Source organism: Micromesistius poutassou (assembly GCF_964030765.1).
Source record: "Micromesistius poutassou genome assembly, contig: SCAFFOLD_3404, whole genome shotgun sequence".
In the NCBI taxonomy this organism is placed as follows: Eukaryota; Metazoa; Chordata; class Actinopteri; order Gadiformes; family Gadidae; genus Micromesistius; species Micromesistius poutassou.
The window spans coordinates 11,568-35,128 of NW_028179912.1; the positions used below are offsets into that span (position 1 = coordinate 11,568).

Below are 23,561 nucleotides of genomic sequence, written 5' to 3' on the forward strand. Positions count from 1 at the left end.
TGAGACTTACGGGGAAGTGAGCAAGCCACTCCTCCGCTTGAAATGTTTCATGGTTGCGCTAAATCCATCTTTACTCAATGTCGTCTGCAGCTAATGCAGTCGAGGAGCGCTATTAAAATGTCAACTCGTTACGTTTTTCGCGAATTGTAGCCATGAGAGGAGATTTCTTTCCCTCGTTTAACTTTCCGATCTCGGTCTCACAATGCGAATTCATTGCAAACTATTTGTAATCGCTGTGTGTCTCGGAGTTTTTCTACTTTTGTACTTTTTCGGTGGGAATTCTGCAGACGACCAGTTCTTGAAAGAAGTTAAAGAGGACAACTCTGCTCCATCTGCCCCATCGGAACTTGTACACAAGGTAGCATCAAAGTTCACATACAGAAAACACCATGAACTTAATGTTGCTGCAGCAGAGCCAGCACCCAAGGAGCGAAAGAATGGGATCAGTATCAACAACGTTAATACAAAGAGGTGAGGATTTTATAGCATCCTCATTTGCAGTGCTGAGAGATGATGTCCATGCTGTTACCATTTTGAACAGATAAGTATGGCAACCATTCCATCATTCACCTTCTGTGCTGCGGTTCTTTGTAGTCGAAACTAATGCAAAAAGGAACTGGACTATCGCTTCTGCAAATTCTCCAACGGGGCATTTCTCTGCCATTGATAGCATAGCATGTGTAGCGTATTAAATGCTCAAGGGCACTGGGAAGCCACTGATGGGGCTGTCAAGGGAACAGCTGCTGATTTTAAAACAACTTGCAAATAAACAAGGCTTCAACCACTCCTCCCCTCCATGGTCAGGGTGAGCTCATTACTGATTTCATCAAGTTGTTGGCTGCGTTTTCCCCCTCCTCTGCTTAGGAGGACTGCAAACTATCACATCAAAGCCAGTTCTCCACGGACAGCCAAATAGATTGACCTGGTTTGTATCAAGTAGGCTACCTCTCTTGTTGATGGTGAAGACACGGGGGTCACCTTAAAATACACCAACAACTATAGTAGAAATATAAATAATAATAACAATAATGATGATTAGGAAGAATGGATCTGGTCATGAAGAAAAATGAATTGACCATGCATCCACTCATTCATATTTATGATTGATGTGTTACCTTACTGTTAATGCAGATAGGCCTGCATGATGATGATGATGTGTGTGTGTGTGTGTGTGTGTGTGTGTGTGAATTACAAGCTTTGCATTGGTTTGTGGACGAGACTACGACAAGGAATGGGAGCAGCACAGACTACACTGACTCCACTGAGTCACACCACATCAAAGTCCTGTCAGCCGTGCGGACAATGGGACGTGGCTGTTCCTGTGCTTTTTTACTCATGTCCACCTTTTTCTAATTCCATCTCTCCTCCTCGGCGCCTCTTTGTTTCCCTCTGGGCTGAATGCCACGATAATGTAACGGAACAAAGTGTGTTCTGGGGGGGGGGGGGGAAGGGAGGGACGGCTCTATTCCGAAAGCCTCTTTCTTGGATGTTGTGGAGACTGGTGGAGCAGATAAAACGCCATCCAGGCATTCAGGCCTCAGCGTCCTCCTCACACAAGCGGGTGTGCGCGCCGATGATAAGGGAGATGGGGTGAGAGGGTCACCGCCGGTGACCACGGAAAACACGTAGCAGTGTTTGGCACAGCATACGCAACAGGGAGAATTGCTTTGGTTGGGGGGGAAACACAACCCTCACAACTGTACATGACCTCCTCTCGTTAAAATACAATTAAACTGGGGTGGAACTCTAATCCCTGTTTTATTGTTTTGGTTTTTCCTGCCAGAATTGGGAGTCTTATGTCTTGTGTCATAAAAAGAAAAGATGGTTACTAGTAATGCAGCTGTTAACGACTGATACATTTTTCCAGACATTGCTTTTTTTTTTCTCGAAGCAATCAAGGAAGAGATGACATTAATACCATCACAGAGTGCATCTGAACGCTTGTTTATTTTTGACCCGAGGAATGTACACACTTGGTTTGTATAAATCTGAACAGTGGACTGATTTCCTGTGCAGCACAACTAACATGAAACCACATTGCGCCATACCCCCCCCCCCGCGGTGGCTGTCTCATTTCCTCTGGACACATGACACTATTTCCTGTGCCTGTGGCCAAAAATACAAGGGTGAGCTTCAGCCACTGTCCACCCAAGATAATAATTGCCATCATTTATTGTAGTGTTATGACACCGCAGACAAAGACACCATGGGTGTGTTGGTGTTCACCAGGGCCCCCAATGATCATCTTCTGTTTTTGTGAATCACTTTTCACTATTAAGAAACTTATATCCAAAGCCGCTTGCATTGAATTCTGATTAGGCAATAAATCAATAAATGATCGCATCGTGATAGACTTTTGATCAATATCAATATTATGAAACATGTTCAATATATATCGATAAGAGACTGGAGCACCGGATCTAGCAGCTGGGTTTGTTACACAAACACGGTTCAATACTTATTTACAATAGTTGAGTTTTTTTCATTGTTGTGTCGACATTGGAGTATTTATCAATGAAGAACAGTGGATGGTCATATTAAGTGTTAACCAGAAGTGTTTAAATCCAGCATGGTAATTCCTAGTCTTTTAAGGTCATTAAAAAGATCAATAGTTATCGATATCGATCAATATGATCCAAGTTATATCGTGATACGTCTTTCAGCCATATCGCCCCAGGCCTAATTCTGATACATGTCATTGATGAGCAGCTAGGTTTGGTATCTCGTTCTGGCATCACTGTGGGGAATGAGAGGGCTGGGAAAGTCAAACCCCGAACCTTTTTGGAAGGGGAGCCACTACACTATCCTGTCAAACCATATTCAGAGCACGTCATCGTAGTCAGTGGTGTTGGAAGAGAACGCCGTCAATTATAAGAGGCTTCAGGGTAACCGACCCCCTCTATTAACGTGACATTAGACACTTATACAAACGTTCCCCTATAGGACTCCATGCCATAACTCCCTGACTGGGACGGGGTCTATCGATGTAGCCGGTAGTCACTTAATTGGCCCTCGCGCGATGGCAGTTATATCTGTACTAAGACAGGCTTTGGCGGGGGAGTGGCGCTAGTTGGTGATGGCAATAAACAAAACCATGCTGCCAAGGAACAAGAAATATTGGTATTGAATGAAAGAAAGAAATATATTCAATGGTCCTGAATGTTTTAGCATCAGCATGGCCCGTCGCTTGTTTTTCAATGGAGAAATGTGCATTTTCTTGTAATTAATTGTTACATTGTTTGAAACATGGAGGTCTAGGCCTGTATTACGAAGGATTTAAGGTTTATCAACATATGCCTGAATATAGGGCTGCTTGATTATGGAGAAAAAATCATAATCACGATTATTTTGGTCAATATTGCAATCTCGATTATTCAAACGATTATTTTTGAGTTTGAAAACATGATGGATTTATTCATAATTTCTCTCCAAAAAAAACACTTTGTAAATGAGAACTTCGAAATTTCCCCTTAAAAATATACACAAAATGGTCAAATAGAAAATAATGTCCAGATATGAATCCAGCTGTTCTGCAATTTCTATAAAAAAAAAAAAATCGTTTCAACTCGATTATATTAGTTTGGTGATCGTTTCACTCTGAAATCGAAATCGCGATTAATCAAAATTCGATTAATCGCCCAGCCCTACCTGAATATATTTTTTAACATGTAAAATGATAAGAACTTATACAGTGTATTCATTTTAATTGAGCTCTTCCTTTTAACACCAGCAACGTCCAGAACCAATGCGTGAATCATAGCATCAGTGACTCCCATTCATGTCTCATCAGAAGCACTTTGGATGGACGGGTGGACGCTGTATCCGTTTCTAATCTCGCTCGCTCCACCCGGAGAGGGTAAGGGGGAGGGCACGGAGGTAGCAAGGTCAGGGTAAAGGTTTAAATGCTGTTCTGTCATCTACTGGGATAGTGTCCTCTGTATGGGCCCCACCCCCCGCCAAATATCGCCAGTCGCAGCTGATATATTGTGGGCATTAAAGTTAAACGTTTGGTACAATCTCTCTCTGGAGAGGGCAAGCATACTCAAACGGTCTTTTAAATCAAGTTAATCTTCGAACCCCGAACCCACCCCCCCCTTACCATTCCCGCTTTTTTTCCCAGCTCTCTGAAGATCCAGGAGCGATCCGAACCATTCGACAGGATATTAGATCGGAATGATATAAGGCCCGTTCTGTATCTAACCCCCCTTTTGAAAATAAAATTAAAAAAAGGAAAATAAACGATAATATCTTTGGTGCCTGGGATGCTGACTGTTACCAGATGATGTGGAGTTTCACAACACATCTGCACGGCACATGCCTCGCTTAGTAGCCAATAGAAACACAACGCTCCGTTTGCATGTTACCAACCGTAGAAGAGGATCCCTCTCTCAGCGCAAGGGGGGGAGACGAAGGGGGGTGTGTGTGTGTGTGTGTGTGTGTGTGTGTGTGTGTGTGTGTGTGTGTGTGTGTGTGTGTGTGTGTGTGTGTGTGTGTGTGTGTGTGTGTGTGTGTGTGTGTGTGTGTGTGTGTGGCAGTTGGCGACCTTGAATGGGCCTTGGGGTTTGTACCACAGTTCTAGGCACCTACTCATTCATCCTAATCAGTCTCTCATTACCGTCCCCCAGCCATGCAGAACCCCGCGCGGCGCGTCTGTGGAACGCCCCAGGGGCCACCTGTCCAACTTTACTCTTCCCCCATCCTCCTCTTTGTTCTATATCTTTCTGTCTTTTGTTCGTACACGTGGACATTTTTCATTCGCTTTTTGCCCAGGGAGTGTGTTCATCTGGTCTTTTATCTTAAAATATTTGTTCATGAAGTAATGGTTTTGTTCCTTTTTTTTTTTTGGGGGGGGGGGGGGATTGTTACAAATGATTTATTATTACGTCAGCCATATGGATCCATTGCCAATGGTAGTGTTTATTTGAAGGGGCCGTAATTCCAGCTTGTAATGTACACAAAAGACTAGCTAATTGTGTTCCAATGTTCTGCTTTCCATGATGGTGACTCAGGGCTTTGTGCTGCTGCCCAGTATCTGTCAATTCAACTCGTTGTTTTTTTTTTTTCTGTTGAAGAGTTTCATTTTGAACTCGTCTCCTTTTGGGAGAACAGAGCCTTGAAGCCTGTGGGAAAAGCATCAAGGAGGTTTTGTGAGTGAGGCGGGCGGGGGGACGGCTATTTGGGGAACATTACAGGCAGTAAGAGTCGTGTCTTCGTAGGAATTATTTTGGGGGGGGGGGCGTCACATATGTTTGTCAAGACCGCGGTGATGTGCCACGTCTGGAATTCCTCTGAGGCGGCACGTCCTCACGTTTCAGCTGCCTCGGTCCGCATAAACCCGTTAAGGAGCTGTCAGTGCTGCAGCACGTCCCGCAAGAGAGACGGGGGCCCTTCTTCAAAAGGCGAACCCGTCGACGACGACGACGACGACGACGGGTGATTGACGGTTTGAACCGGAGATGTGCTCCTCTTGACTCTGAGAGATTCTATCGTCGTTCATTAATCTTTTATTATTATTATTTTTTTTTCTTCAGTAGACTGAAGAGCGATGGCGGGGGGCGGCCGGGGGCCCGGCGCGGCCGCGCCGAGGAGTTCATGCACCTGGCGGTGGTGGCCTGCGGCGACCGCCTGGAGGAGACCCTCATCATGGTCAAATCCGCTCTGCTCTTCAGCGTCAAGAAGATCAAGTTCCACATCTTCGCCGAGGACCCCCTGGCGTCCCACTTTGAGAAGGGGGTGAGTACTCTCCCCCCCCGCCGAGGGGGTCGCGGTGAGACGCCAGGAACTTGTTTACATCTTCTGGAAGCGTTTTTTTACCCGTTTAAACAGTAGGGGTGCGGGGGTGTGGGGGGGGGCGGTTATTCCTGGTAGAGAAGCACCGTGTCCAGTCTCATCATCCGTCAGCGGTGTGTGTGAATCCCAGCAGCTTGATGTCATCCACCACGACAGCACCGCAGGGGTGCGTGAGGCGAGATGCTTTCAAGCCCAGGCAGGCTCTCGACGGGGCTTTGAGCTGGAACACGATAAACTGCCCTCCATCCTCCTCCTGCCAGCCCGTCCTCCCCTGCTGGGCGACGAAGGACATCACAGGGGATTTACTTGTGCTTGTCTCTCTTAATGCCGTTCAGGCCTTTGAACCTCTTTTTATTTTTATTTATTTTATTTTATTTTTTTATCGGGAGTGTAATGCATCACGTTCTGATCGCTCTCTTTCCCCCGGGTGTCTGCTCGCTCCGGAGTCACCTTCACAGCACCACTCGCCCACGTGGGTTTTTTTATTTTTTTTATGGCTGGTTATCTTGTTAGCAGTCAGTTTTTTTTTTTTTGGGCTGGTTGATCGCAACGGGATTCTTTTAAATGTGTGTTTTCTATGTGTGTGCAAACTGGGCTTGTGGGGAGCTCTTCATGGACTGAAAAAAAAATCTGGATGACAGTGAAATGCTCCTTTTTGATCTATTTATGGCTAGCCTTTTACCTCTTGTTTAATCACAATGCGAATCTTTCAAAAACTAAAAGTCTGTGTTGTGCCAGCTTATGCACTGTTGGTGGAAGTTTTGACAGGAACACTTTGAGAAATCCAAATGGAATTGGAAATGGAAGGGTCGTTTCTAGTCAACACCCTGGTGTAGGTGTGTGTGTGTGTGGGGGTATGTGTGGAGGGCTTATGTAAACACAGCTGCAAAAAGGGGCACTTTGATATTCTTGAAAAGCGTGTCAGTGACCAAACTTGCCAATTCCTTCCACACACCATAAACCAGCAGTAGGCCTTTCACACATGAACTCCAGTTGAACTTTGGAGAGTCAGGTCCGGAGATGATCGGGAATTGCCCGTTCACACACACATCACACAACGAAAGCTGCATCAGACGTACTGGAGATAATCTTAAGGCCTGGACACACCAACCAGGTTATCGGTCATCGGGACAGTCTTGGCGAGCTCGGTGACCTGAGTCTGTTCGGTGTGTGCTGTTGCGATTGGCCGTCGTCAAAAGCCGTCGTGATATTTTCAAGCCGTCTGTGTTCTTTTCAGCCGATTGCACGTGTTGAATCGGCCGTGACCAAATCGGTTCGACTGCCTTTTCTGCCGTCGGCAGTTGGAATGGTGCGTCAGGGTTGGCGCCTGAGTAGGGTGTGAAGGAGGCACGACGTGACTCTAAAAGTATGCAGCGGAAGTCGCAGTGTTTTATCTACAACACATCTACGTCCTAAACCGTCGAGTGTCTTGCAGTTCCTTGTATCTGTCTTACGATTTCAGCATTCGCCCTAACAGACAGATGAAATGTTGAAATGTTACACGTTGTGCCTTTTTAAAATTTAAAGTTTCAAAATGTGCTTATTTTGACAATTTTGCAAAATAAATGCATGTATGCGTGCATTGTACAATTATATGACCATATCAGAAGGACATTCATGTTTAGGACACAGCTGGACCACAGATTGAACCTTTGTGATTCCACAATGCTCGCCTACACGCTTTCCCCCGTCTGACAGATACTTGTGTTTTTCAGCTGGGCCAGTGGCCTAGGTCCGTCGCAGCCAAGTTCCAGTACCAGATCTACCCGATCACCTTCTCCGTGGGCAACCAAGAAGAGTGGAAGAAGCTGTTCAAGCCCTGTGCTGCTCAGAGGCTCTTCCTCCCTGTAAGGCAGACGCGCTGCCGTCCAATATTCGCCATATTCACCTAGCGGCCGTCCTGGGTCTTTACGCTAGCTGGGTCGGGGGGGGGAAACTGAATGTGAAAGTCCTCATAGACTACTTACCGCCAGCATTCAGCACCATGGTTGTTTAAACAGCCAATCCATTGAATTTATGTCCTTTTTCAAATTGATTATTTAATAGTCAATATTGGAACAAATAAGCAGGCTACGGTGACCAATAATGTTATTTGATTAAGGCCTCGCTGGAGCCATTGATTTCTTGTCTTTTTTTTTTTTCCTGCTTTGAATTGACATGTGAACCCGCTAAGTCACCATGTAATTGACTTCCTGCAGACATATTACAAATCAATTCACATTTTTCCGTTGCTCCAAGGAAATGAACACACACATGCTGCTGTATGAATATCACACACGTTGAGATTGGTTTGGCACATTTTTTAAATAATTTCATTGTTTCTTCGTTATCGTTGTCGTCTGAGGACAATTTTCTGACTTGATCCACCAGTCAATGCAATTTAGCAGTGCTTGGTCTTTCATATTTACTAATACTATTTAGGCATTTTTAACAAAAGCGACATAACGGCTGTGTGCTCTGCGCCGATGCATGATCCATGCTGCTCATCGTTTTCATTCCCTTCAGCTTTATGAGACTTTTAAGTGAAAAGGCTATACTTAAAGTATACGATATGAACTCATTTGATACTACACTGCGGTTAGACTGCACTTGCTTTTTGATCATCACAAGTACGGTACAACACCCTCGGGGTGGGGGTTGCATGCAGTTTTTTCTTTGGAGAGCGTTGAGTAGGATATTAAGTGAAATGGCTCTACTTAAAGTAAATAATATGGCCTGATTTGATCCTACAGTGTTGTTTCACTGCACTTGCTTTTTGATCATCACAAGTAATCGTGCAAAATGATCCTGACTCTCTCTCATTTGGACCTTGTCTTGACTCGGACTTAAACCTCTTAGTCTCTGTTTTGATTGGACGGAACCCGCTTTGGACTCGTTCTTGGCTCCAACTTGAGATGCCCTGGTCTTGGACTCATCTTGACTACGGCTCTGGCCCTAACCCTTGGACTTCTCGGCCCCCCCCCCCCCCTCTCCCCCTTAGGTAATCCTCAAGGAGGTGGACTCGCTGCTGTACGTGGACACGGACGTGCTGTTCCTCAGACCCATGGACGACATCTGGGCCTTCCTCAAGGAGTTCAACAGCACCCAGCTGGCCGCCATGGCCCCGGAGCACGAGGTGCCCAAGATCGGCTGGTACAGCCGCTTCGCACGCCACCCCTTCTACGGGGTCACCGGGGTCAACTCCGGGGTCATGCTGATGAACCTCACCAGGATCCGCAGCACGGTGTTCAAAGTACGTACTCCGTCCCGTGTCCGCTTTTTACTCACACATCTGCTGTTTTTTAAAAGCAGCTGCATCCCGGGGGGGGGGGACGCAGTCAGTGTGGGGGTACAGGGTTTGATCCCCAGTGTTGGATGAGCTGCAGGCAAACCCCTAGCTGCTCTTGCTTACTGAAAGTTAACTTAAGATAAAAGGGCCTGCTAAATGACTGAACAGTCAATCTTAATGGTAACAGTCTTAAAATGGTAACTATTATTAAAACATTGGTGAAGCTAAAGTAGTTTAGTTTATTTTCATCCCTTAAAGTCTGTGTTGCAGGGTTTCATTTTCCAACGAATTTGCGCAATTTGCTTGTTGGTAATAAACATTTAAACGGTTATCCAATTGTATTTGGCGTTGTTGGGTATCACAAAACAGAATTTAATACGAAAAAGTAGGTACGATTTTAGCGGTTTGCAATTGATTCTCATTTCCCCCACAATGCACTGCATGACGTCACGTTGGGGAGACGACAGACCGAAGCCCCATCGAGGCCCTTGAGAGTAGAGACTAGTAAGAGAGTGTTCAGCAGATTATACAGATAGATAGATAGATAGATAGATAGATAGATAGATAGATAGATAGATAGATAGATAGATAGCCTAGTCAAGTCTTTATTATTGCCATACGACACAAATCGTCGGGAATTCATTTTGGTGATTCGGCTCACACAGGACAGTACAAGACCACACAGAACAACAAGTCTGACTGGACATACACACAAGACGTCACATTAAAACTAGACACATGTGTTGATAGATGTATATAGATAAATATATTGAGAAAAAAAAAATAGATTGGTATTGCCCAACAATCGGGAGATGGGTACCCGAATATTGACGGGTATTTCGCACACTGGGTAAAAGCTTAGAAATAAACACTAGGCAAAGATGTTGTTACTGGAGCTAGTGGGCTACCATCAAAACGTGGGATAACTAATCGGAAATGTATTTACAATGTTGGGGGGAAAGATTTAATTAGGGATTATCTGGGGGGGAATTTCACAGGTGGGACTGGTAAGTTAGCCCATAGCTAGCATTATGCCTTCTGTTTCTAGATCTTCTGAAGTTTACTGGTACTATCTGAACTAACAACATAATCACTGTCACTAGAGAAACGTTGACTTTTACTCGGTGCTATTAATTGACAGTAAAAAAAAAAAAAAGTGTTGTTATTTTATGCACTGCTGTTCATAGACTAGCTCCAGTTGCTGCGTTGCTAAATGATAGCAGCTCTCCACTCCACATTCTCCTCTGACCATGCATTTAATCGGCTTTGACGGCCGTCAGTTCTCAGCAATTCCTCATTCGCCCCCTCACGTCTGACAGGTTCGAAATTATACGGCTGTGGGCCATCATACATATTATTATTATTATATATTATTATATATTATTTTTTGTGGTTCTTGCCATCTCTTCCTCATCCCAGACGCCATAGTTCTAGTAATAGGCTGAGGCTACCTTCCGCCACGTCTCCCCAACGTGACGTCATCGCCGAGTTGCGTTAGATAACACCTGTTACTACCAAAAAACGACAAAAACTTGACTTTAACACTAATTTGGAGACATTTTATAAATGATATACTGCACATATTTTGAGTGCTTTATTTACCCCTTAATCGAAAGTTCCGGTTAACCTGCAACACAGACTTTAAGGTTAGGTTGTAGGTTTTAAAAAAAAAAGTTAAAAAAAATACATACAGTATGATACTGTTTATTAAAAGCCATCTTAAAATGCACTCTTAATTAGAAGTAAAGCTCAAGCGAACGGTTTATTCTCGTCCCTCCAGGATAGCCGTAGAGGTTTTATTTAGAGTTTAATCTTGGCTCGGAGCCTGACTCTGTTTCAAAGGGAGGACTCTCAGCAGCCTTTGATTGAGGCGTTGCGATTGCCACGCTCACATCCCAGCGCCGAGGAGGGTTTGGCGGCTTGCCAGGCAGTAAACTGCGACTTGGGAGCAGAAACGGAAACTCACTCACTCACTCACTCACTCTCACTCACTTATATTCTCTTATACAAACCCGAGGTTGTCAAAAAGTGAAGCAGCTCTGGAGGGCAAGGAAGGGATGGATGGATGGATGGAGGTACAGAGAGGAGGGGTTGGATAGGGAGAGAGAGAGGGGGGGGTTAGAAGGGTAGAGAAAGAGGAAAACAGGGTAGAGAGAGACAGAGGAAAACAAGAGAGCTGAGAGAAAGGAAGAGAGAGAAATGAGAGTAATCCTTGTTGGCATTCCTGTCCAGGTTTAATAAAGTACCTGGTGTCTTATTTCAGAATAGCATGATCCCCGATGGCCTCTCCTGGGAGGACCTCCTCCACCCTCTCTACCAGAAGTACAAGAACCACATCACCTGGGGCGACCAGGACCTCCTCAACATCATCTTCCACTACAACCCAGGTGGGCGTCTGTCTGCAGCTTGTTGCTGTGTAGGACAACCCTCGATATCTGTCTGTCTGTCTGTCTGTCTGTCTGTCTGTCTCCCTCTCTCTCGCCCTTTCTCCATCTCTTTCTGTCTTCATGTGCCTCCCTCCCGCCCTCTCGCCCTCTATCTCGCTCTTCCCAACTCTTGCGATCCCTTTTTCGCACACGCACACGCACGCACGCTCACGCACACACGCACACTTCTCAACATGAACCGATGAGGAGAGCAGGAGGATTCGTCAAAATAGCTGTTTCTACAAAAGTGTCCCATGGACTGCCATGACAAAATAATACCATACAATGAGGAATAAGTATGAGCATTTAATGGTGTTATAACTGGTGATAAAGCATTTTGCAGAATTGTAAATGAAATAATGAAATACTTGCCTACACATCGATTCCAGAGACTTATTGCCCACATGTACTTTCAATGTCTTAATGTATTGCAGGGTTGAACATTGATAAATGTCAGTACATTCCTATTTGCTGAATCAACGTTTTCGGTTAAACTAGAGGTGGGGAAAGTGCTGGCTCCAATCTCTTTGGTCATGTGTGAACATTTGTAGCCCAGCGCTGTTTTAATTCTTAATCATGTAAAAGGACAGTTGGTGCAGCAGCCTGTAGCATGAATACAAATCTGTAAACGCATAACCCTGTGGTAAGTTCACTTTGGCAATATTTGCCTGAAAACAGCACTGTGGTCGTGATTGTGTACAATAGTGTTACCGTATTTATTTGGGTTGCAGCATTTAATTGCCTCTCTTTTATCAAAAGCAGTAAATCCACCCTTGACATATATTTATCTAGAGGTAAAAGCTTTTGGGATGCTTTTCAAATTCTGTATCAACATGTCAACGTGTGAAGGATTCGACTGATCTCTCTCTTCATCCGTCGCTTGCTCAGCATAGTCTGCGCTAAGAAGACACAGCACAATGTTAGGGGTTTTATTTCGGTCAAGGGTGTGATGAAAAACATTCCTAAGAAACACAACACAATGTAATGAAACGGGCCTGCCCAAGAATGACAGACAAGTTAAATCCGTCCATGCCACTCGCAAACAAGCCAAAGCCTTTTTTTATCATCCATTCATTTGTAATATATTGACTGAACTTGGCTTGGGACTTAATGTGTATGTGATGATGGGTGATGTTTAAACATCTCTCTCTCTCGCTCTCGCTCTCTCTCGCTCTCTCTCTCTCTCTCTCTCTCTCTCTCTCTCTCTCTCTCTCTCTCTCTCTCTCTCTGTCTCTCTCTCTCATTCTGTCTCTCTCTGTCTCTCTCTCATTCTGTCTCTCTCTCATTCTCTCACTCTCATTCTGTCTCTCTCTCTCTCTCTCTCTCACTCTCTTTTCTTAGAGTGTCTCTTCACCTTCCCCTGCCTGTGGAACTACAGGCCAGACCACTGCATGTACGGCAGCAACTGTAAGGCGGCAGAGGAGGAGGGGGTCTCGATTCTGCACGGCAACCGCGGCGTCTACCACGACGACAAGCAGCCGGCCTTCAAAGTGATTTACGACGCAATACGGGATGTAAGTGAGACGAGAGGCGTAGTTGTTTTGTGATTTTGAGGAACAATGGGTCCCGGCGAAACCGGAGAAACGGGACGGACGATGGGAAACGTTTGGTCAAATATAACATAAGAACATGTTATTTTTGGTGGACAATAGGATGCCGTCTTTTTTGATTGCATCCACGCTGACCAACGGGTGCCGCAAGACGTGAAAAAGTACACCGCATTCCCTTTTTGTAAAAATAATTATATTTTGTGTATTCTCCCACTAAAGACAATCATAAAGAGTATAAAAAACCGCTGAATAGTTTGCACAGAACATGGAAAAGTTGACCAAATTGATTTCACCATTCAGTGCCAAACACTAGAGTCAGCCTGGAATAACCCAACACGGCATATTGTTTTTATTATTCTGTTTTGTCTTTTCATCTCTGGGTTTTCATTTCCCCCCGCATATTTAATAATTGGGCTTGGTATTATAATGTTGGGTTCATTTCCTGGCAGTGGTCAGCGTTACTTCTACTTCCCTGTGATTAAGCTTCTTTAGGACCAGTGCAGCAGTCATTTCTGAATTAAAACCAGCCATCTTCCTCTTAGGAATGTTGCCAATAACATTAACCATGGGATTATTTTTGCCACATCAAGGAAACCACCAGCTTCTGCACCACAACTCCACTGACATCCTCCGCTGTGTTTCATTATGTATTTATTTCCTTCTCTCTCTACCTCTCTACCGCCCTTCTCTTCTCTTCTCTTCCCTTTCTACAGTTCCCATTGGAGGACAACCTCTTCCAGTCGCTGTTCTACCCCATCCAGACCAAGTTTCTGGACACGGTCAACACCCTGTGCGGTCGCATACCGCAGGTCTTCCTCAAGCAGGTGGAGAAGACCATGAGGAAAGTGTACGAGCTGAAGGTGGTCCGCCACGTGCGACCGCACCACTGAGCGACTGGGATGGACACACCCCCCCCCGCTACCCATGGAGAGAGCGGACCTACCCCGCCTGGGCCTTTAACTTTCGCTCTCTATTTTTCTATCACCATAAAGGACCATTTCTCTCCTGGGGATTTTAACGCCAGAAGTTCTCAGAAGAAGGGGGAGGCTCGGGCATATTGAACTCTGAATAATTCTCTCTTGTGTTCTCGCTGTGTATTGCGCCCGATTCCTGACACTCATTTTTTAAATGGCAATGCAAGCCTCAGGATTGCTTCTTGTCATTGATAGGGTTATTACTCCTATGGTAAACACACATGCACACAGTGCTGGTCAGTGGTGCAGTCGAATAGGAGTTGCCTTATTGAATGATAATATTGTGCACAGTGACAAAAATATGTGAAGACGTGAAGACATATGCCAGCCTGATTTAATGAAGGCAGTACGAAATGTAAGTTGCTACCATTTTATCCAGTGGAAGTTGGATATAAATGTTTCTTATTTGAATGCAGATTAAGGTATTTGCTTTTTTTTGTGTGTTTTCTGTTTAGTTTTCTACTCATTTTATTTCATTGAGCATTGGTGACCGAGCAAAGTTCAACAGAGAATTGGTAAGATTTACAACTTCAAGTAGTACTTCATGAGTACACATCTCCTTTTCTTTTTTTTAAAGATGTGAAATTTTCTCCAATCGATAACTTGTCTTTTGTGTGACTCTGTTTTGGAATCTCTGACCGCCACTGACAGTATTACAATCAATAGAAGCCGAAGAGGAAAATGTGGTGTTATGATGTTACACACAGAATGTTAAAATGCACTTTCAGATCAACATTTTGATGAAAAACTACAATTAAGGACTTTTGGGTGAGCTTTTATTCAATATTTGTCCAACCATAATTCTAAACCGACAAGTGTATAATAATAATACTATGAATAATAAAGTGCTATCATAAAATAAGTGAACAAACAAAATACTTTGTGCCATGTTAATTGTTATTGCATTTCCATTTTATGTTTATTATACACACTGCATGTCCATGCAAAGATACCTTTGTTAACAGAGTTGTTGTTGAGAATATTGTTGTTGAAAATTATTCAAAATGGGGAATGGAAAATTGAAGTGCATTCAACTATATTAGTGTTTTAAAATAAAGGATTAACTTAATTTGTAGATTGGTGTGGTCATGTTTTTTTAAATATAATGACAAAGGATCTTCCTATGGTTATAGCCAATTCATGGTATGTCATTTTTTTTTGTATATGGTACAGTGTAAATTGGCATAACACAAGCATGTTTGTTAACATACTACAAATATTATTTTTGTATGAATACTTTTTAACACTTGCTAAGTGCCCTTGGGGATAGGTATCCATAACAATTTAACTCAAGTCTAATTAAATTTAGCACAGCCAAGTAAAAACGGATCAAAGCATCCTTCACCAATCTTTTTTCCCATATCATCGCCGTTTCAAGTATATGAGCCGTTGTTGGCTAAATTCTGATTGCACTCGTTGATGTTAGGCAACATAACTGCGCGAGTATAATTTTAATATGACCGGAAAAAAATGATTTAAATTGCCATGAAAATGCAATAGATTGTCCGACAATCCCCTGAAGGAATTTAAAGTCCACCCCTGGCGGCTGTAATATGATATCTGAATACATTTTAACGAGATGGATACCATTTTGTAGAATAGTTGTCCAGGGAATTGGTGAAACGCAACAGAGCAAAACCGATAGAGCCCAGGGGCAGCATGCTGCTCAGCCACTCCGTGATAGTATGTCTGGAATGGCTTTTTAATACGCTGCCTTTTAAAATGCAGTAAAAAGCTGACCCCCATACACATGTCATTTTTAAAGCACTTAAATTAACATAATATACTTGTGATTAGTATTTTTCAAACCTTGAACTACAGCAAAGTGCCGAGCATTGTCAAACATACAGGCCACGTTTGCCATTCAAAAGCCAAGAACAAAACCTTCATAATTGACATTGAAAATATTTAACGAGTCCAAAACATGTTTTCTTCCTTTTAACAACAACATTCCTGCTATTTACCCTTTTCATTTAGTGTTTAACTGAGGGTTGTGATTAGCATTGTGGGCCTTGTTTGAACCCTTCAACCATATCCCAGATTGAAATGTTGCAACACACCAAATGCCTAAAGTAGGTCAGAAGTTCAGCTATTTGGGAGGAGAGGCATAGGATGCAGATGGGTTTCAAGTGTGAAATTAAGGAAATCTCTGAGGAAATGGGAGAGAGACCCAGAAGGAGAGAGAATAGCTTGAGTTATAAAGCAAGAGGAGAACGAAAAAGGGGACGTAAGCTTGATTTAATTTCAATTGATCCATTTTGGTTTATTTTTGGAAAGGAATAGGAAATATTTGTGGGTAATTGTCCTGAGACAGGATGAGTCAGGATGACCGTTTTGGAATGGAAGATGCAACTATTCATTTAGCAGACCCACTTTGATCCAAAATGACTTATGGAAGTAGCAGGTAGGGACACCTACAGGTAGAGTATGGGGACTTGGGGACTGAATGCAGTAGCTTTCAGCTGGAACTGTCAGCCAAGTTCCTCCAAAACATGTCATTAATTATCCGCTTGTGTCTCCTCTGTGCTTACGGTTGGGTCAAGTAGGATAACATCTGTGGTAAACAAGGCATCGTAGTGACAGTAGAGTGAACAGGAAGCCCACATCATCAGAGGATAAGTTATGTAGACCTTAAAGGATCCAACACAGAGGGCAGCAACAGGAAGATCACTACAAATAGATTTGGGGATCAAGGAAAAAGTCCAAAATAGTACTACGACCTTGCACCCGTTTGTCAGAACACAGGGGATTGCCAGGAATCAGAGAAGTACATCATTGATGTTTTTATAGTTCAATAGTTCAAATGTACAAATAGCCTATTATGGAGCTCAAAACTGTTAAGTATCACGTATTATTTCATGGTTGTTATTCTTCAGATTTTGTTAATTTTTTCATTCCTTTGATTTTTTTTCTATCTAAAAATGTTACTTGAACACGCGTCTGCCCAAGCTTCTTGAGTAAAAATGTTAAGTGAGAGAGGGTGTTGTCAACACATCAATGAGTTTATTGGTGGCATAGGGAACATCCTGTGATGAGATTAGTATGGGAGAGGGCACAGGAGAAGGAGACTGGGGGGGGGGGAGGGGGAGGGGGGGGGGCGAAGGGGGAGTCTTCGAACGGTGTAGACACTAGGAGGAGAGATACTGAGTATAGGAACAGACTCAGAATAAAAAAAACTCATTCAGAGATGTGCGCAGTGAATTTAAAATGAGGTGGGCTGGATGTGGGTTGACTTTGCTTTGTTGCTGGGCTGAGGCATAGATTCAGGTCAAACAAGGGCAGCGGGAAGAAGTGGGCAGCTTGCGGCTTGTCTTTGGAGGTGGACGCTGCGGTTGTGCGGGAGCACCAGCCGTTATCTGGGTCTATGGTGATGGGGGACAGCAGCCTTCCAAGTCTTCCACAAATCTTTACTGCCAGCCTGCAGTGTACGTGTTTAATACGATCTGTATTGGCAATTGTGTCGTATTCAAATAAAGTACCAGATTACAGAGAGAACAGAGATATTCGTGAATTGCTAGTGTCTCCACATCCTAGGCTAGGGGCAGCAGATGGCTACTGAAAACATATTATTATCATTATTAATAATAATAATAGAATTAAGAATCACATAGTGAGCAAGATACATTATTTGTACTACCGTGCCGTGTTCGCACTCCCCAGTGAGTACACAAACACAGACTAATTGATAACATCTGCATGACAATTTATCACATCATAGGCAAATATTTACAGTTTTTTTGGCCAGCTACACTGAAACTAAATGAAAACAGCGGCGATATTTTTTATTATGGATTTACCGTGGTTTACTTCCCTACATTTAGATGCAAATCAGTTCATGACTCAGACTTATTGTCCCCTGGCCCAAACTGTACTCTAGTGGAGGCCCCGGGCACGACAGTCGAACAAGTTCGTGCCCTCTTGCGGCAGAAAGGACCTTTAATTTAACCCGGTATTAATGCATTCACCGTTTCTTAATTCATTGCAAAACAAAAGCCCGTTTTACATGTACAGATCAAAGTTGTTCCCAGTGAACTTATGAATGGACTTATTATTAATTCATGAATAGAGAGGGAGAGAGAGAGAGAGAGAGAGAGAGAGAGAGAGAGAGAGAGAGAGAGAGAGAGAGAGAGAGAGAAAGAGTCATTCATGACAATCGCTTAGTTAAATCAGACACACGAATCCAACAAACACGGCGTGTTTAAAAAAAAAAAAAGAGAGCCCGTGTCTTGTCTTGTCTCTTGTGTGTTTACCATAGAGGAGGGAGAGCTGCGTGTGTGTGTGTGTGTGTGTGTGTGTGTGTGTGTGTGTGTGTGTGTGTGTGTGTGTGTGTGTGTGTGTGTGTGTGTGTGTGTGTGTGTGTGAGTGCGCACACACACACACACACACACACACACACACACACACACGCACACACTACAGGCAGTGACCTCACTAGCGCCATATTAAAATGCTCCTTCCCCTTCCACTCGCACAGAGCCAGCAGCAGCAGCAGCTAACCGCTAGCTCGCCACAGTGTGCCGCCGTCTGCTGCATCCAGAACATTGTCAGGGGGGGCGACGACATGATGGACATTGACTCACTCCAGGAAGCGCTGAAAGGTCATTAGAATACATACATCGGCGGACGTTTTGTGTGTCCGGTGGCTCGTCGTGTTATTATGATGCTGGATAAACCTTAATGCGGGAGGTGGTGGTGGTTGGGTGGTGGTGGGTGGCGGTGAGGACGGGGGAGAGGGAAAAACTACGAATGTTTTAGCTCGCAAGGCTAGTGGTGTTAGCCTAGCCGAGCCGAGCTGCCTGGCCCGGCTGCTACACACAGTGTCAGGCTAATGCTAATGCTAATGCTAATGCTAAAGCTAATGCTAAAGCTAATGCTAATTCGCGAGCCCCTTTTACGGAAACGACCCAGTGGTGTTAGCCTCCTGGGCTATGTAGCTTAATGCTATTTGGTTGGAAGGTTGGAAAGGGAAAAAAAGGAAGAAAGAAATGGGTCTTTTTCCTCCTGAATATCAACATTCCCCGCCGTGCATTGAACGCCTTTGAACCGCTTGAGAACCGTCACGGTGACGGTGTCGGTGGTGTTCGTGTGACGGGAGGCAGAGCCTCACTGTTGTCGTCTATTTTACACTTTGTTGGGCATTGCTGCTGGCCGGCTAAACCAGTTGATTTAGCTCCTCTTCCTAGCCATGCTAAAACAGAATCAGAATCAGCCGACCCTTTTTAGTGAACTAGTAGATGTACTACTACTACTACTACTAACCGACTAGTCTAAGCAGTTACTACACCGGCCTGTAATGTGTCACCGGTGCTGTTAAACAATCAATGACATGGCTGTACCTGGTTATTTAGCCGTCTTGCATAATGCCCTGCCATTCATGTAATAATAGCTGTGTAAGTGACTCCAGCTTAGAAGCACATTCATTTCGCTTTAAGCGACTGTAGATGCATTTCATTTGAACAATTTTAAACCGTGCACTTGTATATCGAGGTGCAATTGGCTCTTTTGTTTACTAACGTTTTGGCTTATTTGTTTATTTTCACTCTGCAGACTTCGATAAGAAAGGAAAGCAAGAGACCTTTCCTCTTCTGGAGCAGTTTCTTTGCCATATCGCCAAGACCGGAGAGACCCTGTAAGTGTTTACCTTTACCACAATTATGGATTCTCATGAGCAAAGAAAAATAAGTGACCACATCCCTACTGACATTATTGACAAGGCTACCTGTTGATGTCAACAAACTTAAAATGACAAGTTAAATGTAAATATTGAGCCTTGTATAGCATTTCTTAATGTGTAACTTTTTTGTTTTTCATTTATAATAAAACCGGTTTCTTTTTTTTTTCTTTTTTAAACAATTCCACAATATTTCCTGGTATACTTCGAAACACGGTTATGCCTCAATTGTTTTGGGTTTTAAAGCATAGTCAGAAAAACAGACAAGCACACTCTACATATGAAAATTAGAATGTTGCTATGTTAACTCTTGCTGTTTGCTACTAGGGAGTGTGTAATGCACAAATGGTGGTTGAAATGCCTATCCTACATGTCAGACAACATTTTTACACGCAGTGTTTACCGGCTGACTAGAGGACATGGCGGCATCTACTTGACTAAAGTTACTCACTGTGACCCCTCTGTAAAAAAAGATTTGCGGCGGGCATCATATAACATGTCTCATTATCAGAGTTTGAAATCTAAATCACTTTCAAAACGTGCTATAAACAGTTTGTCTGGCTATGTCACACAAACAAGATCAGCAAATCAACATTTGTTACGAGATGTTGGGGGTAGCATTCTAGGAGGCAACTTTTACCAAAACTTGTCTCCCAATTGCAGCTATGCAAACACTAGAAAGCTGGGTTTCAAGTCCCTTTTGTCTGTACCGTTCTCCTCCTAGGGTTCAATGGCCTCAGTTCAAGAACTACTTCCTGTTCAAGTTGGAGAAGGTTATGGAAGACTTCAAGGCCTCGGTACCCGAACAGAGGGGCCCCGCCAACCCCAACGTGGAGTCGATCCCGTTTGAGGACATGAAGGAGAGGATACTGAAGATAGTGAAGGCATATAATGGGTGGGTACAAAGCCGCCCGTGTCCATTTCTGCATGGTAATTGTACACTACGCTGAGACATGTATTTGGAAGTTGGCGTACGTCTGTGCCAGTTTGTACATGTGTCATATTAGGTGATGGTAGGGCAACTGGTTGTTTGAAGTGGCTATCAGTGTTGGGTGTTTTTATTTATTAAAGGCTTACTTAAAAGTAATACAGGCAAGATTTTCTGCTTAATATTAACAACTTGTTTATTTTAAAGATGATATTCTTTAAAGCTGACTGAGTTTTTTCTTTGGTTGGATCCTTTACACTTGCCTTAGTACCTGGGTACTTTAAACTGAGAGAGAATAAGTTCAGAAATGGCTTTAAAAGAAAAAACACTTTAATGCTACTTCTTTGTTTACGTGACCGTGGGTGGGAACCGAATGCTAATATGTCTGCAGTACATTTTGGGTAGGACGCATCCACAAGGAATGCATCCTCCACATCTGTGTTGTGAAATGTGATTGGTTATTTAATTGCCTTTCATGTCTCTGCCGACATGAAAGGCTTTGACCTCCTTCGCTTGGTATGCTTATCGTCTCCAAACCTCAGACGAAGCCTTATGATTGAACCTCTTTTAAAGAAATGCCACCACTCGTTGCTCTTTTAATGTTCAATCTAGACCAGACCAACCATCATAACCACCTGTTCCTGCTCTTATCTGCCCAAACACTCAAAGTAGAGGGTAAAGAAGCCAGAGTGTAGAAATTCTCAAGTGGAGGAGGGGCGGCGGGGGAATAGTCTCCAACCATGAATGCACAGAATTATTTATAGGCTAGCCTCTTAATATATAACCTAAATTCATATTAAAGCAGTTCCCCCTTCAAATGTATTCCCCCCCCCAAAGCTTAGGCCATCCTTAAAAAATATTTTTGTTTGCAGTAACAACCCCCCCCAAAAAAAGGGTCGGTAGGGAGGGCAATATTCTTTTTTTCAAGATTCAGCGTAAAAAAAAAAAGTAACATTTTGGTCATGGTGATTACATGGGTATAAATTTAAAGAAATTTGCATATTGTGATGTCACTGACTGAGTGTCCAACCTGTGCGTTCAGACACACCATTTGAAAACCATTCTGATGCAGGTTATATAGACCACGGTCACCGACTTGAGGGGAGAAGGGGTGGGTAAAGCACAGTTCTTCCAGAACTTTATAACCACGTTATAGTGGTGTTGAGATATTTCAATGCATTTTTTTAAAATGTATTGCCACTGTGCCCGAAACCGTATAACATCATAACAGACAAGCGCGAACCAGACAGTGAATGAAGTGAAGCGAACGTGTCGTAGAGTTCGTAGCGTGACATGCGTAAACCATGTGAAAGCAATGGTGTAAACATAATCATAGGTGAAGCCACAGGTTTTTATATAAAAGAACTGTGTGTGTGTGTGTGTGTGTGTGTGTGTGTGTGTGTGTGTGTGTGTGTGTGTGTGTGTGTGTGTGTGTGTGTGTGTGTGTGTGTGTGTGTGTGTGTGTGTGTGTGTGTGTGTGTGTGTGTGTGTGCAATTTATATTCACAATACTTACAAAAATATAATTAATAGTGTTTTATTGTATTTGCATTAGTTGTTTGTAGAGAAAAAAACCCCGCAAGTTTACAACCGGTAAGTCGGTCGGACTAAAAGGGAAAGAATATATATATATTTGGGTAGGTGCTAAATTGACCAAGTACGTCTCGCTGCGACCTGCGGGAAGGCGGGGCGTGACATCACGCCCTGCCCACATCACGGGCGAGTGCATTCTGGGAACTCCTCAAATCATTCATTGTGCAGTAGTGAAATATTTTATGTTAAGGCCTAGCTAATCTAAGTCAGGTTAGGGTTAGCTGCTAGTTAGGGTTAGGGGTTAGCTGCTAGTTCAAGAGGACGTATTTTCAAGAAAGACGTATTTTTCTTCTTCTGTTGGTTTTATATGGGCTACGCAATCCCAGAATGCACTCGCTCGTGATGTGGGCGGGGCGTGATGTCACGCCCCGCCTTCCCGCAGGCCGCAGCGAGATGCTTCTCAAATTGACCGGGTCGGTCGGGTTATGGCAAACAGAAATATTTTTAAGGATTGGCCCTAATAGACACAAGCTTTTTATTATATCTAATTCCAACCGAAGATCCATTGTTTTTTTGTTTTTTTTAGTCCGACCGACGTGCCTGTTGTAAACGGTTAAGACAGACCGGTTTTCTTTTTCTTTTTTACTATTCTCACATATTAAAGAAAAAAACGGAAGGCACCCACTATTTCCTGACTGGGTCACGTAGCGTTGCATATTTGAGCAAACAATGGAGGGTTTTCTTCATGTCTGTATGGCTTGCCTGTTGTCTGCTTCCAGAATCCCATTCACAATCCAGCGCTTGTGCGAGCTTCTCACAGAGCCCAAGAGGAACTACACAGGAACAGATAAGTTCCTCCGAGGTATAGAGAAGGTGTGTGTCCTCTTCAGCCTTTTTTTATTATTCCCAATTCTCTTATCTTATCATTGTTATCCTGTCATCTTATAATTATACATCTGAAATGTATCTGTGCTTTTATAAAATTGTGTGCTAAACATTCTATTTGTATTTGTTGTTTTGCAACAAATAGCTCTATATAAATGGCCTTCTTGATCGTATCTAAAACCTTGTCCGCTCGTCTCTGTTTGTGTGCAGAATGTAATGGTGGTTAGCTGTGTGCATCCGACCTCTGAGTAAGTGCTGTTTTGAAATCGGTGAATTCCAGAACATGATAATGAACTTGCTGGTGGCACATCAAGGGGTTGATTTATTAACAAGCAAACTTTTGCAGGAAGAATGGCTGCAGTGGAATAAGTAGAATGAATGGAGTGATGCTCCCTGGGAACACGTCAGCCTTCACAGAGAGGTAATCGATGGCCACAAGACCTGTACCTTAAATTGGCAAAATGACAAATGACGGTTCTATTGGTTAGTCAGATACCCTTAGAATACCTGCACACACTGCTCCAACAATCAGTGATG

General features: G+C 43.5%; 2 protein-coding genes across 3 annotated transcripts; both read left to right on the plus strand.

Annotated features, from left to right (window-relative positions):
- Positions 1-104: 104 nt before the first annotated feature.
- On the plus strand, positions 105-15,063 carry LOC311371289 (glucoside xylosyltransferase 2-like). Of its 2 annotated transcripts, none has more exons than XM_084489447.1 (7): positions 105-471; positions 5,532-5,733; positions 7,506-7,637; positions 8,771-9,022; positions 11,322-11,445; positions 12,826-12,998; positions 13,748-15,063. In XM_084489447.1, the coding sequence occupies exons 1-7, from the start codon at positions 203-205 to the stop codon at positions 13,922-13,924; spliced, it is 1,329 nt and encodes a 442-aa protein (XP_084345573.1). In that variant the 5' UTR covers positions 105-202; the 3' UTR covers positions 13,925-15,063. The 2 variants fall into 2 exon arrangements, with proteins under 2 accessions (XP_084345573.1, XP_084345572.1); XM_084489446.1 differs by lacking the exon at positions 105-471 and adding an exon at positions 4,953-5,433.
- Positions 15,064-18,488: 3,425 nt separating this feature from the next.
- On the plus strand, positions 18,489-23,449 carry LOC311371287 (serine/threonine-protein phosphatase 4 regulatory subunit 2-B-like; the record flags this gene model as incomplete). Its single annotated transcript, XM_084489445.1, has 6 exons — positions 18,489-18,606; positions 19,556-19,637; positions 20,404-20,574; positions 22,919-23,012; positions 23,235-23,272; positions 23,371-23,449. Exons 1-6 carry the CDS (start codon positions 18,570-18,572, stop codon positions 23,447-23,449), a joined length of 501 nt encoding a protein of 166 aa, XP_084345571.1. The 5' UTR covers positions 18,489-18,569.
- Positions 23,450-23,561: the final 112 nt, after the last annotated feature.

What these genes read in the sequence shown, in the direction of transcription:
- LOC311371289 (XM_084489447.1), top strand. Translation starts at nt 203, where the DNA reads ATGCGAATTCATTGCAAACTATTTGTAATCGCTGTGTGTCTCGGAGTT. An exon ending in AACAACGTTAATACAAAGAG is followed by an intron (nt 472 to 5,531) that starts GTGAGGATTTTA and finishes TTTTTTCTTCAG; the next exon opens with TAGACTGAAGAGCGATGGCG. An exon ending in CGTCCCACTTTGAGAAGGGG is followed by an intron (nt 5,734 to 7,505) that starts GTGAGTACTCTC and finishes TGTGTTTTTCAG; the next exon opens with CTGGGCCAGTGGCCTAGGTC.